We start from the raw sequence: 13633 nt of genomic DNA on the forward strand, positions 1-13633 counted from the left end.
ATCGGAGTTCTTCGATTTCTCGCGACCACCAGTACACTTGACGCTTCGGAGGCCGTGGCTTGGCTCGCGACATGCCTGCGTCACAGACTTGTGACATGGCTTCGCGGAACCAGGCTGCCTCCTCCTCGGTCTCCACAGGCCCAGGAGATGTTGTCCAGGCCTGGACGAGGGACGCTATCTCCACCGCTTCGCGATCCAGGCTGTTCAGGGCCCAACGAGGGTAAGGGGTCGCAGCACGGCCATTCGGACGACGATCCGTGTCTGTCGTGCCTCCGGAGGACGTGGAGACATCAAACCGGATGTACAAATGGTCTGATAATGTCTCCACCGTCTCCAGTACTCTCCAGCCACGGACGCGGGTCGCGAGTGCCGGGGTCGCGAACGTCACGTCCACTATGGATTCTCCCTGCCAGCGCACGCAGGTGCTGGCCGACCCTCGGTTCAGAACCGACATTCCGGTCATCGTCGCCCATTCCTCTAGAAGGTCTCCGCGAATGTCGGTTGCGGGACAGCCCCAGGCCATGGATTTGGCGTTTAAGTCACCTGCGACAACTACCTGGCGCGGTTGGGTCTGCCCAACGAGAGCCGCCAGCTGGCCGAGGAAGGCTTCGAACTCGGAGACTCTTCTGTTGGGGGAGAAATATACCCCGATCAGGGTAATTTCGCCCCAGAGGACAGCCACATAGCCTCGACCCCTCGACAACGTGGAGGGGGGCGGTATACCCTCTACCCCTGCTTTTGTTATAATGGCCACCAAGCCATCCAGGTCCGCAGCCCAGTTGTGGCTGGGGGGGACGTAGTACGGCTCGGCGACCACGGCAGCATCTATCGACCACTGCGCCATGGACTGCAGGAGGAGATCTTGCGCCCCGGCGCAGTGGTTTATGTTCGCCTGGAGGATCCGATTAGTTGACCTCGTCATTTGGCGCATTGCTAATCGGGCCCTCTTGTGCAGCCAGAGGCGCCGCCACTCCAGGGGTGCCTGATTTGTTGGTCACCTTCCGGGACATGCGTTTTGGGGCTTTAGCCCCCATCGCGCAGGTACTGCTGCCGGCACTGTGGTCAGCAGATTTGCCCGCTGCAGTGCACAGAGTGCAGTGGGGCGCGGCGGTGCAGTCCCTGGCCCGGTGACCAGATTGACCGCATCGGTAGCACTGGTCACTGCGGTCGATTTCTGAGGTGCACCCCTTCCTAACATGGCCAGGCACCAGGCAGCGGAAGCACCTCAGGGGTCGGGACTCCAGCAGCTTCACGTTTGCCGAAGCCCAACCGACGAGGAGTCGCCCCTCAGCCACTTTCTTGGCGGCTGCTACGGGGCAGCGAGCCCACGCTGTGCCCAGGCCTGTTGGCGCGCGGGAGATCCGGCCAACTTTCACTGCCTCTAGGGCACACCCTCCAACTTTCGCCACGGCAGCGGCGAGCTCTTCCTCTGTAACCGAGTCATCCAGGCCGGAAATGCACATCTCCGCGCATTTTACCGGCCTAGAGATGCGGACGTCGGCCACATTAAGCGTCTCCCTCAACTTGGCAGCAAGAGAGTCTGCTTGGTTGCCGCTGGTGGTGTCTGGGCCTGGGATCTCCAGGATTGCCGCCCCTGTCACTGCCCTACGGAACCTTAGACCGGCGATACCGAGCCCATCCAGGGAAATTTTGGACTTGGCCTCCGTGATCAACGTTCCGTAGGTAACGCCCCTCTCTTCTGCTCCCGTCTCCAGGGTGAGGACTACGGCGGCTGACCGCGGGGTGCGCAGTAGCGCCTTGGTCTTATTGCGACCCTTCCCTTCTTGCGCTTTCCGCGGTGCCGCCGGCTGTTGCGGCTTCGCAGTCGTCGCTGCTCCAACGGGAGACTTCTTTTTGTTCTTCTTACCCCGCTTGACCACAGTCGTCCATTCCTCTTCCGAGGCAGGCACTGTTGTCTGCAGCCGAGGCTGCCGGACTTGGGAAGCGGGGCCAGGAACACTCGTAGGACGCTTTTTGGGCCCCTCCTTCTTTTTATTCTTTTTCGCAGCCCGCTTCGCACCCGCTGGGTTGGTAGGAGCTGGAGTGTGACCGGGGGGAGAGCTTCCTGCTTTGGAAGGTGTGGGAGCAGACGACACCTGAGTAGGTTGCTGTGGGAGCAGTTTCTCCTCCAGGGCGCTCAACCTTGTACCCATCATTTCAGTCACCTTGGCCACGATATTGCGCTCTAAGTCACCTTGCTCCCGAGCAGGTGATGTCGTCGTCTCTTGGCGCGTCCCTTCGAGGCGCTGCCCAAGGCTAGTGCGCAAGTCGCCCATCTCCTTACGGAGCTCGGCCATTTCCGCCTTAAGGCGAGCGTTTTCGGCGGCGAGCCTCCTCGTCTCATCGGAGACAGTCCGGCCCCTCATCTCACCGACAGCTTCCCTGATCGCAGCCACAGCCTCCTTCAGGATTCGTTGGTACGTGCCCTTTAGGTTTTTGGACTTGGTGGCCACGTCCTTGATAAGCCCCAGACTATCACGCACCTGCTGGTTTAGGGCCAGGACAGTGCGGTTTTCTTCGTCGTCTGACCCACTTGTCGTCCCAAACGAATCCGGATGGCGGGCAAGCCGTCTTAGCGTCACCATTTTGGACGCGGCCATCAGGTCCTCTTCAGTTTGCAGCTCGAGCTCCCGGCGCTTAGCCTTTTCCTTGGTTAGCCCGGCGTGGCGCGCCGTGGATGGTTGGCGGCCTGTTCCTCGCTTGGAGGGCCCCGAGGCGGACTTTCCTCGCTCCGCAAGATCGGAAGCCTCGCCGCTCGGCGATGCTCCCGTGTCGCTACCACTGCTTCGCTGCCTCTTCCGTCCTGCGGCCATTTGGGCAGTTAGCGAAACGTCGGATTCGGCGGTTTCCCCGTCGGTTGGCACCGGAGAGAAAAATACTCCGTCCCCAGGGAGGTCACCCGTGTCTATTCTCATGGGGGAGAAGAACTCCTCCCTGCCAAGAGAGGGGACCCTTTCTGGCATGCGTTCTATTCGCACTACGGGTTGCCGTCTCTCACTAAGCCCCCTAGCGGGTTTGGGTGGGGAGCGTGTAGAATCCACCGCCGTCCCCGGAGGCACGTCCTCATCATGGAACACCCAGCGCCCCTGGGCGTCCTGAAATGGTCGGAATCCATCCTTGGGGTGGCCAGTGGAGGCTCCTGCCTCCGCCGGACTGCTATTCTCCCCATCACCCCCTCCTTGCAGCCTCAATACCAAATCACTCTGCAAATCGGTGTCCATGAAGTGTTTGCTTGTGTTGTCGTTTCGGGATCGTGAGTGGTTTGCCCCCCCAGAATACGGAAGGCGGCATGTCGCCACAGCATGGGCAATTGCCCGTCCTGTGGCGACATGGAGGATTGAAACCTCCTGGGGTAGTTCTACATTTTCGTTTCCACTCATTTTGTGTGCTATTTTGAGGAGGTATGCCCCTCCCTGACGTTTGTGACTGGACTCCCTCCAGCCACGCATCCCATCGGCACGCCAGACACACCTTGGGATTGGGGTGATTTTTATAGTGGTTTTCTTCCACTTTTCCATCCGCCGCGCTTGGTGGCCGGAGCCATCCCCACTCCTCCCCCCGCCAGAGGTAATTTCTAATAGGGGACCTATTAGAAATTCCCAACAGGGATTTTGCAGCTCACACTGTGCCCTCTGCTATTCAGAGGGACACGCGGAGCCACCCGCCCAGCCACTCCTCAGGGTATCAATCAAGGAACTGCTCCTCGGGCAAAGATCCGGAATGTGACCCCCCGCAGCCGTCATTGGAAGCCAAAAGCCCCCCAGACGCACAACAGATCCACGCGGCATCCGGTGCGCGATCCTCCCGATCCGCTGACACCGCCGACCCGCCCGGAGAAATAGATCTGCAATTGGGTTTCACAGAAGCCCAATGCACAATCCTTCCAGACAGCTAGGCAATGTCAGAAAAGCAGAAGGCTCTCCAATCCGGCAACCACCCACATCCACGACGCGTCAGGGAGCCCTCAGCCTCCTCCCCAGACGTCCGCGCGCGAAACAGTGACTTGATTGACCCTACATACTGCTCTCATAGCTCCTCCTCTCTGCTCATCCACTGCGCCGTCTGCTTATTCAGAGGGACGCGTGGAGAGCCATTCTCGGGCACAAAGCCCCCCAAATTCCCCCCCTGGTGTTTGGTTCGCGGGACTACGTCCTACCCCAGCACGACAAAGGGCCGGGGCATTCCCCTATCCACCACCTGGGGACGCGCCACGTCGGGGTTCACCTCCCCGCCCACTCGGACACCCGAGCAGGTCCGTGGGGGAACCTTTTTTTTTTTTTTTTTTTTTTTTCGTTGGAAAAATGCTTTATGCATACCCGCACACCCGGGGGAGGAGATGCGGGTTATGTGGGACTCGGCAAAGGTGCCTCTACCCACTAAAAAACCAACGGTATGCCTGCACGCCGCCAGTGGGGCGTGGCCACGGGTTCTCTATAGTACGCAACCGCAACCACGCCGGCGCCGCCCGCCTATGCAGCGGGCCCTTCTCTTGAGGAACTTCTACCCCTGTCTGCTCAGAAGGCGCGTGGACATACTACGCGCGCCCTCTCTGCGAGGCCTATGTAATGGGCAGCGACGCCCCCGCGCCGCTGCCCAGACCTCGCTAGGTGGGGGGGAGGAGATGGGCATACGCTCTCCTCCGGGCCCCTGTGCGCTTGCGGCGGATCGGGTGCGAGGCTGGGTTGGCCTCCCGTTCCCTCTCCGCTGCCTCCTTCTGCGACATTACATCCTCGCAGAAGGAGAGGACCGCTTTCCACGACCTCTCGTCGGCAACCATAGCCTTAACTACGGCTGGCAAGGAGAGGTCGTCCCCCACCACTGCCGCGAGTTCGCGGCGCTGCCCCTCCCATGCTGGGCATTCCTCCAGGGTATGCTGCGCCGTGTCCTCGCCGCAGCTACACTGGTGGCACTCCGCCGTCTCCTCCCGTCTTGCGTACCGGTGCAGGTAGCTCCCGAAACAGCCATGCCCCGTGAGCACCTGCACCAGCCGGAAGGTTAGCGAGCCCCGCTCTCTCTCCAGCCAGTCTTGTAGGACCGGCCGGACCGCCTCGACAGTCCTGTGCCCTTCCTCGCGTCCAGCCAGTTGCTCCTCCCATTGGAGGACAATGGACTGTCGGACGAGGAGCTTTTGCGCCTCTACCTCCCTAGGCGCAGGATGGAACTCCCGCAGCCGGAGCTCTCTGCGCCACTCGTACAGAGACGCTTGGGCCTCCGCCTCCAGATCCCAAGGAGGCGTTCCCGCCAGCAAGCACGCCGCATCATATGAGGTGGTGCGGTACCCGCGTACGACGCTGATGGCCATCGCCCTCTGAGCCTTTCTCAGCAGGGCGACATTTCGGGCCGCCAGATTCACCGCCCAGATCGGCGCCCCGTACAGGGCCATCGATCGCACCACCCCCATATATAGACGGCGGCTCGCCACCTCCGGCCCCCCGATGTTGGGCATCAGCCTCTTCAGTGCGGCCGAAGCTGCCATTAGTCGGGGGGTCAGGCGGGCAAAGTGCTCGCGGAAGCTCCATCGGGAATCGAGGACAAGTCCAAGATATCTCATGTTGGACTTTACCTCGATTCGGGTGCCACCAACGATGATGCTGGATCCTGCAGGCGGCGCCTTCCGGGCTGCGTGGAAGCAGAGCGCCTCGGACTTGTGTAGCGCCACCTCCAGACCCAGCATCGTAATACGCCTCACCACCTGTGCCACCGTCACGGTGGCGAGGCGTGCTGCTTCCCGGTACGAGGTCCCCCGGGACGTGACCAGCGTGTCATCTGCGTAGCAGGTCACACTTGACCCCGGGAGAAGCTCCCCCCGCAGCACCCAGTCGTACCCAATGTTCCACAGGAGCGGCCCTAAGACCGAGCCCTGTGGAACACCGCACGATGTCTCCCACCTTATAAGCCCGCCACCCCGGACCGGATACTCCACACACCGCTCCGAGAGGTAGGCCCCGACTATTTGGCACAAATAGGGAGGCACTTTGTGGTATTTTAGCGCCTCCCTAATGCACGACCACGGCAGGGTGTTAAAGGCATTGGCGATATCCAAGGACACCGCCAGGAGAACCCCACCGTGGTCAACCGCCTCATCCGAGAGGGCTTTGATGCGTGCGACCGCATCCACGGTCGACCTGCCTTCCCGGAATCCAAACTGCTGCTCGGACAAGTCGGGTCCCACACCTCGGAGGTGCTCGACGAGGCGACAGCAGATGATGCGCTCGAAGAGCTTGTCAGCCTCGTCGAGCAATACGATCGGACGGTAGGCTGATGGAGATTCCGCGGGACGCCCATCCTTTTTTAGGAGGACGAGCCGGCCGGTTTTCCATATGGTCGGAAATTGGCCGGACTGTAGACAGGCGTCCAGTAGCCCGCGGAATCTCTCCCCTAGGGACCGCAGCGCCAGAGCCAGGACGCGTCCTGGGATCCCATCTGGACCCGGTGTCGTGTTTTTGGCTTTTAGCCTCCGCACGGCTGCGTCTAGCTCTGCCTCCGTTACCGGAGGCACCCCGACTTCCGCACCCTCGAACCCTGCGAGCTGATGGGGAGGTGCCATTTCTGGGGGCTGGTGTTCCGGTCTGTTCGGAAACAAGTTGGAAACAACCACCCCCAGTAGTCGAGGCTCGAGACTCTCTGTCAAGGGGGGGGCCCAAGGGCGTAATTTACCCCTGACCGTCTTGTACGGCCTCCCCCATGGGTCTCGGTTTAGAGTCTCGAGAAGCTCCGCTCTGGCGCTCGCCTTTGCCTCGCAGATGGAGAGCTGCAGCGCCTTGACCGCCTCCCTGTAGGCACTGTACAGCCGCGTCTCCTCTTCAACGTCTCGGTGTCTGCGTCGACGGGACCGTGTGTACTGGCGTCTCGCCCTGTTGGAGCGGGATCGGAGTTCTTCGATTTCTCGCGACCACCAGTACACTTGACGCTTCGGAGGCCGTGGCTTGGCTCGCGACATGCCTGCGTCACAGACTTGTGACATGGCTTCGCGGAACCAGGCTGCCTCCTCCTCGGTCTCCACAGGCCCAGGAGATGTTGTCCAGGCCTGGACGAGGGACGCTATCTCCACCGCTTCGCGATCCAGGCTGTTCAGGGCCCAACGAGGGTAAGGGGTCGCAGCACGGCCATTCGGACGACGATCCGTGTCTGTCGTGCCTCCGGAGGACGTGGAGACATCAAACCGGATGTACAAATGGTCTGATAATGTCTCCACCGTCTCCAGTACTCTCCAGCCACGGACGCGGGTCGCGAGTGCCGGGGTCGCGAACGTCACGTCCACTATGGATTCTCCCTGCCAGCGCACGCAGGTGCTGGCCGACCCTCGGTTCAGAACCGACATTCCGGTCATCGTCGCCCATTCCTCTAGAAGGTCTCCGCGAATGTCGGTTGCGGGACAGCCCCAGGCCATGGATTTGGCGTTTAAGTCACCTGCGACAACTACCTGGCGCGGTTGGGTCTGCCCAACGAGAGCCGCCAGCTGGCCGAGGAAGGCTTCGAACTCGGAGACTCTTCTGTTGGGGAAGAAATATACCCCGATCAGGGTAATTTCGCCCCAGAGGACAGCCACATAGCCTCGACCCCTCGACAACGTGGAGGGGGGCGGTATACCCTCTACCCCTGCTTTTGTTATAATGGCCACCAAGCCATCCAGGTCCGCAGCCCAGTTGTGGCTGGGGGGGACGTAGTACGGCTCGGCGACCACGGCAGCATCTATCGACCACTGCGCCATGGACTGCAGGAGGAGATCTTGCGCCCCGGCGCAGTGGTTTATGTTCGCCTGGAGGATCCGATTAGTTGACCTCGTCATTTGGCGCATTGCTAATCGGGCCCTCTTGTGCAGCCAGAGGCGCCGCCACTCCAGGGGTGCCTGATTTGTTGGTCACCTTCCGGGACATGCGTTTTGGGGCTTTAGCCCCCATCGCGCAGGTACTGCTGCCGGCACTGTGGTCAGCAGATTTGCCCGCTGCAGTGCACAGAGTGCAGTGGGGCGCGGCGGTGCAGTCCCTGGCCCGGTGACCAGATTGACCGCATCGGTAGCACTGGTCACTGCGGTCGATTTCTGAGGTGCACCCCTTCCTAACATGGCCAGGCACCAGGCAGCGGAAGCACCTCAGGGGTCGGGACTCCAGCAGCTTCACGTTTGCCGAAGCCCAACCGACGAGGAGTCGCCCCTCAGCCACTTTCTTGGCGGCTGCTACGGGGCAGCGAGCCCACGCTGTGCCCAGGCCTGTTGGCGCGCGGGAGATCCGGCCAACTTTCACTGCCTCTAGGGCACACCCTCCAACTTTCGCCACGGCAGCGGCGAGCTCTTCTTCTGAAACCGAGTCATCCAGGCCGGAAATGCGTGGGGGAACCTTTTTTTTTTTTTTTTTTTTTTTTTTTTTTTTTTTTTTTTTTTTTTCGTTGGAAAAATGCTTTATGCATACCCGCACACCCGGGGGAGGAAATGCGGGTTATGTGGGACTCGGCAAAGGTGCCGCTACCCACTAAAAAACCAACGGTATGCCTGCACGCCGCCAGTGGGGCGTGGCCACGGGTTCTCTGGAGTACGCAACCGCAACCACGCCGGCGCCGCCCGCCTATGCAGCGGGCCCTTCTCTTGAGGAACTTCTACCCCTGCCTCCTCAGAAGGCGCGTGGGCATACCACGCGCGCCCTCTCTGCGAGGCCTATGTAATGGGCAGCGACGCCCCCGCGCCGCTGCCCAGACCTCGCTAGGTGGGGGGGAGGAGATGGGCATACGCTCTCCTCCGGGCCCCTGCGCGCTTGCGGCGGATCGGGTGCGAGGCTGGGTTGGCCTCCCTTTCCCTCTCCGCTGCCTCCTTCTGCGACATTACATCCTCGCAGAAGGAGAGGACCGCTTTCCACGACCTCTCGTCGGCAACCATAGCCTTAACTACGGCTGGCAAGGAGAGGTCGTTCCCCACCACTGCCGCGAGTTCGCGGCGCTGCCCCTCCCAGACTGGGCATTCCTCCAGGGTATGCTGCGCCGTGTCCTCGCCGCAGCCACACTGGTGGCACTCCGCCGTCTCCTCCCGTCTTGCGTACCGGTGCAGGTAGCTCCCGAAACAGCCATGCCCCGTGAGCACCTGCACCAGCCGGAAGGTTAGCGAGCCCCGCTCTCTCTCCAGCCAGTCTTGTAGGACCGGCCGGACCGCCTCGACAGTCCTGTGTCCTTCCTCGCGTCCAGCCAGTTGCTCCTCCCATTGGAGGACAATGGACTGCCGGACGAGGAGCTTTTGCGCCTCTACCTCCCTAGGCGCAGGATGGAACTCCCGCAGCCGGAGCTCCCTGCGCCACTCGTACAGAGACGCCTGGGCCTCCGCCTCCAGATCCCAAGGAGGCGTTCCCGCCAGCAAGCACGCCGCATCGTATGAGGTGGTGCGGTACCCGCGTACGACGCTGATGGCCATCGCCCTCTGAGCCTTTCTCAGCAGGGCGATATTTCGGGCCGCCAGATTCTCCGCCCAGATCGGCGCCCCGTACAGGGCCATCGATCGCACCACCCCCATATACAGACGGCGGCTCGCTACCTCCGGCCCCCCGATATTGGGCATCAGCCTCTTCAGTGCGGCCGATGCTGCCATTAGTCGGGGGGTCAGGCGGGCAAAGTGCTCGCGGAAGTTCCATCGGGAATCGAGGACAAGTCCAAGATATTTCATGTCGGACTTTACCTCGATTCGGGTGCCACCAACGATGATGCTGGATCCTGCAGGCGGCGCCTTCCGGGCTGCGTGGAAGCAGAGCGCCTCGGACTTGTGTAGCGCCACCTCCAGACCCAGCATCGTTATACGCCTCACCACCTGTGCCACCGTCACGGTGGCGAGGCGTGCTGCTTCCCGGTACGAGGTCCCCCGGGACGTGACCAGCGTGTCATCTGCGTAGCAGGTCACACTTGACCCCGGGAGAAGCTCCCCCCGCAGCACCCAGTCGTACCCAATGTTCCACAGGAGCGGCCCTAAGACCGAGCCCTGTGGAACACCGCACGTTGTCTCTACGGGGAACCTAACCTAACCTTTTTTTTTTTTTTTTTTTTTTTTTTTTTTTTTTTTTTTTTTTTTTTTTTTTTTTACGAGGGGAAATGCGTTGCGCATACTCCCGCCCCCGGGGGGGGGGGTCGGGAGTTATGTGGGACTCTCCTCCCTTAGGGGGAGGCCTACCCACTAAAACCCCTCGGTGTACCCTCGCTCCGCCTGAGGTAGGGCTAAGGGAACGCTTGGCGCTTACCTCGGCCCTGCCATGTGCGTGTCGCCCTTGCGGGCTCGGCTATTGCGGCTTTTGCCACTGTCCCTCCTAGGTGTGCACTTTTGTGCCTTATCCGCCTCGGGACACTCTCGTCAGGCAGGAGACCCCCCGATCTCCTGCCCGAGGTCCCAGTTAGGGCGGCAAGCGGCGGTCATACGCGGCCCGCCTCCGCCCGGTCCTTTTTCGGCGGATAGGGAGCGAGAGGGGATCGTCCTCTCGCTCTCTCTCCGCCGCCTCCTTTAGGGACATGACAGCGTCGCAGAACGCGACGACCGCCTCCCAGGTGCCTCTGTTGCGGACCATCGCACTGGCTATTGCCGGCAGCGATAGGTCTGCTCCAAGAACCGCAGCCATCTCCGATCTCGGTTCATCCCACGCAGGGCATACGGCGCGGGTGTGATGCGCCGTGTCCTCCTCACCTCTGTCACAGTGCTTGCACACCGCTGTGTCCTCTCGTCGTGCCACTCGCCACAGGTACCTACCAAAGCAACCGTGCCCAGTAAGTACCTGTGTCAAGTGGTACGTCATTGGCCCGAAGTCGCGCTTCAACCAGTCCCTAAGGACTGGGCGTACTGCGCCCACCACCTCGCGGCTTGCGCTCGGGGCTTCTAGCCTTTCATCCCACCTCCGGAGAAGGTCATCCTTGGCCTCCTCCCTCCAAAGCTTGATCTCCTCCGGAAGTGGACGATTTCCCGCCGCCCGCTCTTCCGCAAGTTGCCAATATACCGCCGCCAGGACCCCAGCCTCCAGGTCCCATGGTGGGCTGCCGGCCAGCAACGTCGCCGCCTCAAAGGAGACCGTCCTGTACGCTCGTATCGCTCTTGTGGCTATAACCCGTTGGGGTCTGCGCAACAGGGCCACGTTCCGAGCGTTCAGGGATTCTGCCCATATTGGGGCCCCATAGAGTGCCATGGAGCGCACAACACCCTGATAAAGGCGGCGGCATGTGCTGCCCGGTCCCCCGGTGTTCGGGAGCAGTCCCCCGAGTGCTCCGGCTGCGGCCAGCAATTTTGGCGCCTTCCGCGCAAAGTGCTCAGTGAAGCTCCACCGACCGTCGAGGACAATGCCTAGGTACCGCATCGTCGACTCGACGGCGATGGAGGTTCCCCCGACCACTATTTCCAGCCCAGGAGGCGGTGCGTTTCGAGGCCCGTGAAAACAGAGAGCCTCGGACTTGTTGAGGGCCACTTCGAGTCCCAAGGCCCTAATGCGACTCACCACGTGAGCTACCCCTGCTGTGCCGAGCAGGACGGCCTGCCTGTGGGTGCTCCCCTTTGCGGTGACGAGAGTGTCGTCAGCGTAGCACAGTACGTTGACGCCCCGCAGGTTGGTACCGCGAAGCACCCAGTCGTACCCGATGTTCCACAGGAGTGGTCCGAGGACTGACCCCTGTGGGACACCGCACGTGACCGTCCTGCTTGCCCATCCAGCTTGAGTCGGGTATGTGATGGCCCGGTCTCTGAAGTAGTCCTCGACTACTATTCTGAGATAGTGGGGCACACCGTGGTACTTCAGTGCCTCCTTGACAGTCTCAAAGGGCAAAGTGTTGAAGGCATTCGCTATGTCTAGCGACACTGCCAACAGCACTCCACCCCGTGAGACTGCCCCATCGGCGAGGACCCTCAACCGCGCTATGGCATCAATGGTCGACCTTTCCCGCCGAAAGCCGTACTGGCACTCGTGCAAGTCGGGTCCTACCTCCCCGAGGTGTCTGACGAGACGGGCCGCGAGCACTCGCTCAAGGAGCTTGCCCATCTCGTCAAGCAAGACTATGGGGCGATAGGCCGACGGCGACTCAGCCGGGCGCCCGTCCTTCTGGAGAAGGACGAGCTTACCGGTCTTCCAGCTTCGCGGGAACCGACCTTGTTGGAGACATGCGTGGAAAAGGGCCCTCACTCTCTCCTCCAGCTCACCAAGCGCGAGCACCACGACACGTCCGGGCACACCGTCAAGTCCGGGGGCGCTGTTTTTCAGCCGGAGCCTTAACACCGCTGCCCCGAGTTCCCCCTCTGTGACAGGAGGTATGTCCTCCTCTACCGCAGTGCTGGTAGCGTTCCCACCCATCGCTGGCGGATGCCATACACCTCTTTCAGGGAACAGACCAGTAAGGATTCGTCCTAAGAGGTCCGGCTCAAGGCTGCTGGTTAGCGGAGGGGCCCAAGGCCGGAGTTTTGCCCTTACAGTTTTGTAAGGGCGTCCCCATGGGTCCCGGTCCAGCGTCTCCAGCCACTCCTTCCACGCCGCTTCCCTAGCCTGTGCGATGCCTGCCTGCAGGGCGTGGCATTTGGCTCGGTAGGCGGCGTAGAGCTCATCCTCCCTGGCCGGATCGCGTATCCTTCTCCGTCTGCTCCTGGTGTATTGGCGGCGCGCAGCTGTGCATCCGCTTCGTGCCTCACGAAGCTCCTCGCGCCACCAGTAAAGCCGGCGCCGCGGCGGAGTCGCCTTTGCTCGGGGCATTGCTGCATCGCATATGCGCTGGAGAGCAGCAACCTGCCGCTCCGCCTCGGCGTCGACTTCACCGATGGGCCTAGGCCCGGCCTGCCACCCCTCGACAATCGCTGCCTCTTTGGCCATTTCTCGGTCGAGTTTGCGCAGTTTCCAGCGCGGCCCTTCCCCCGCAGTGGGTCGACCGACACCCCTTGGAGTGGCAGGGAACGTGGAGACATCGAATCGAATGTAGCGATGATCCGACAGCGTCTCCACGTCTACCCTCACTCCCCACCCCATTACGCGCCGTGCGAGAGCAGGGCTGGCCATTGTTAGATCCACAATTGACCCGCCCCGCTGTCGCACGCACGTGTGTGTCGACCCCCTGTTGAGGATCTGCAACCCCACTTCGACCGCCCATTCTTCCATGGCATGCCCTCTCGCGTCCGTCGCTGGGGATCCCCATGTCGTGGACTTGGCGTTAAAGTCTCCAGCGACGAGCACCAGCCCCGGGCGACTGCTGCCGATCAGAGAGCCCACCTCATCCAGGAATGACTCAAACTCGACCAATCTCCTGTTTGGCGAGAAATACGCCCCGACCACCATCGTGTCTCCTAATAGTGTGGCGACAAAGCCGTGGCCTCTGGTGACGTTTTGGTGACGCGGCGCATTAGCTTGGGCCTGCGTGACAACCGCTACTAGGCCATCCCTGTCACCAGCCCAGTTGTCCCTCGGGGGCACAGAGTAGGGCTCTGCCACCACCGCGACATGTATCAACCACTCCGCCATGCTTTGGAGCAGGAGGTCTTGAGCTCTGGCGGAATGGTTGATATTCGCCTGCAGATACCGGACGGCCATTCCTAGCCATTGGCTGTCCGATCCTCCTCGACCCCAGGCTCAGGCCTTCGTGGGGGACTTGGCTGCGTAGAGGCTCCGGGGCCACCTGCAGCAGTTTTCTTCCGTTTGGGTGGGTTGCATGT

At 61.6% G+C, this 13633-nt stretch overlaps 2 protein-coding genes across 2 annotated transcripts; both read right to left on the reverse strand.

Annotated features, from left to right (window-relative positions):
- Positions 1-905: 905 nt before the first annotated feature.
- On the reverse strand, positions 906-3221 carry LOC134659965 (uncharacterized). Its single transcript, XM_063515662.1, has 2 exons — positions 2021-3221; positions 906-1831 (listed from the first exon to the last, which is right to left on the reverse strand). The coding sequence occupies exons 1-2, from the start codon at positions 3219-3221 to the stop codon at positions 906-908; spliced, it is 2127 nt and encodes a 708-aa protein (XP_063371732.1).
- A 4551-nt stretch (positions 3222-7772) lies between these two features.
- LOC134659966 (uncharacterized) lies at positions 7773-8311 on the reverse strand. The gene is made up of 2 exons (XM_063515663.1): positions 8260-8311; positions 7773-8209 (listed from the first exon to the last, which is right to left on the reverse strand). The coding sequence occupies exons 1-2, from the start codon at positions 8309-8311 to the stop codon at positions 7773-7775; spliced, it is 489 nt and encodes a 162-aa protein (XP_063371733.1).
- Between the last annotated feature and the right edge of the window lie 5322 nt (positions 8312-13633).

Source organism: Cydia amplana, chromosome 26 (assembly GCF_948474715.1).
Source record: "Cydia amplana chromosome 26, ilCydAmpl1.1, whole genome shotgun sequence".
Lineage (NCBI taxonomy): Eukaryota > Metazoa > Arthropoda > Insecta > Lepidoptera > Tortricidae > Cydia > Cydia amplana.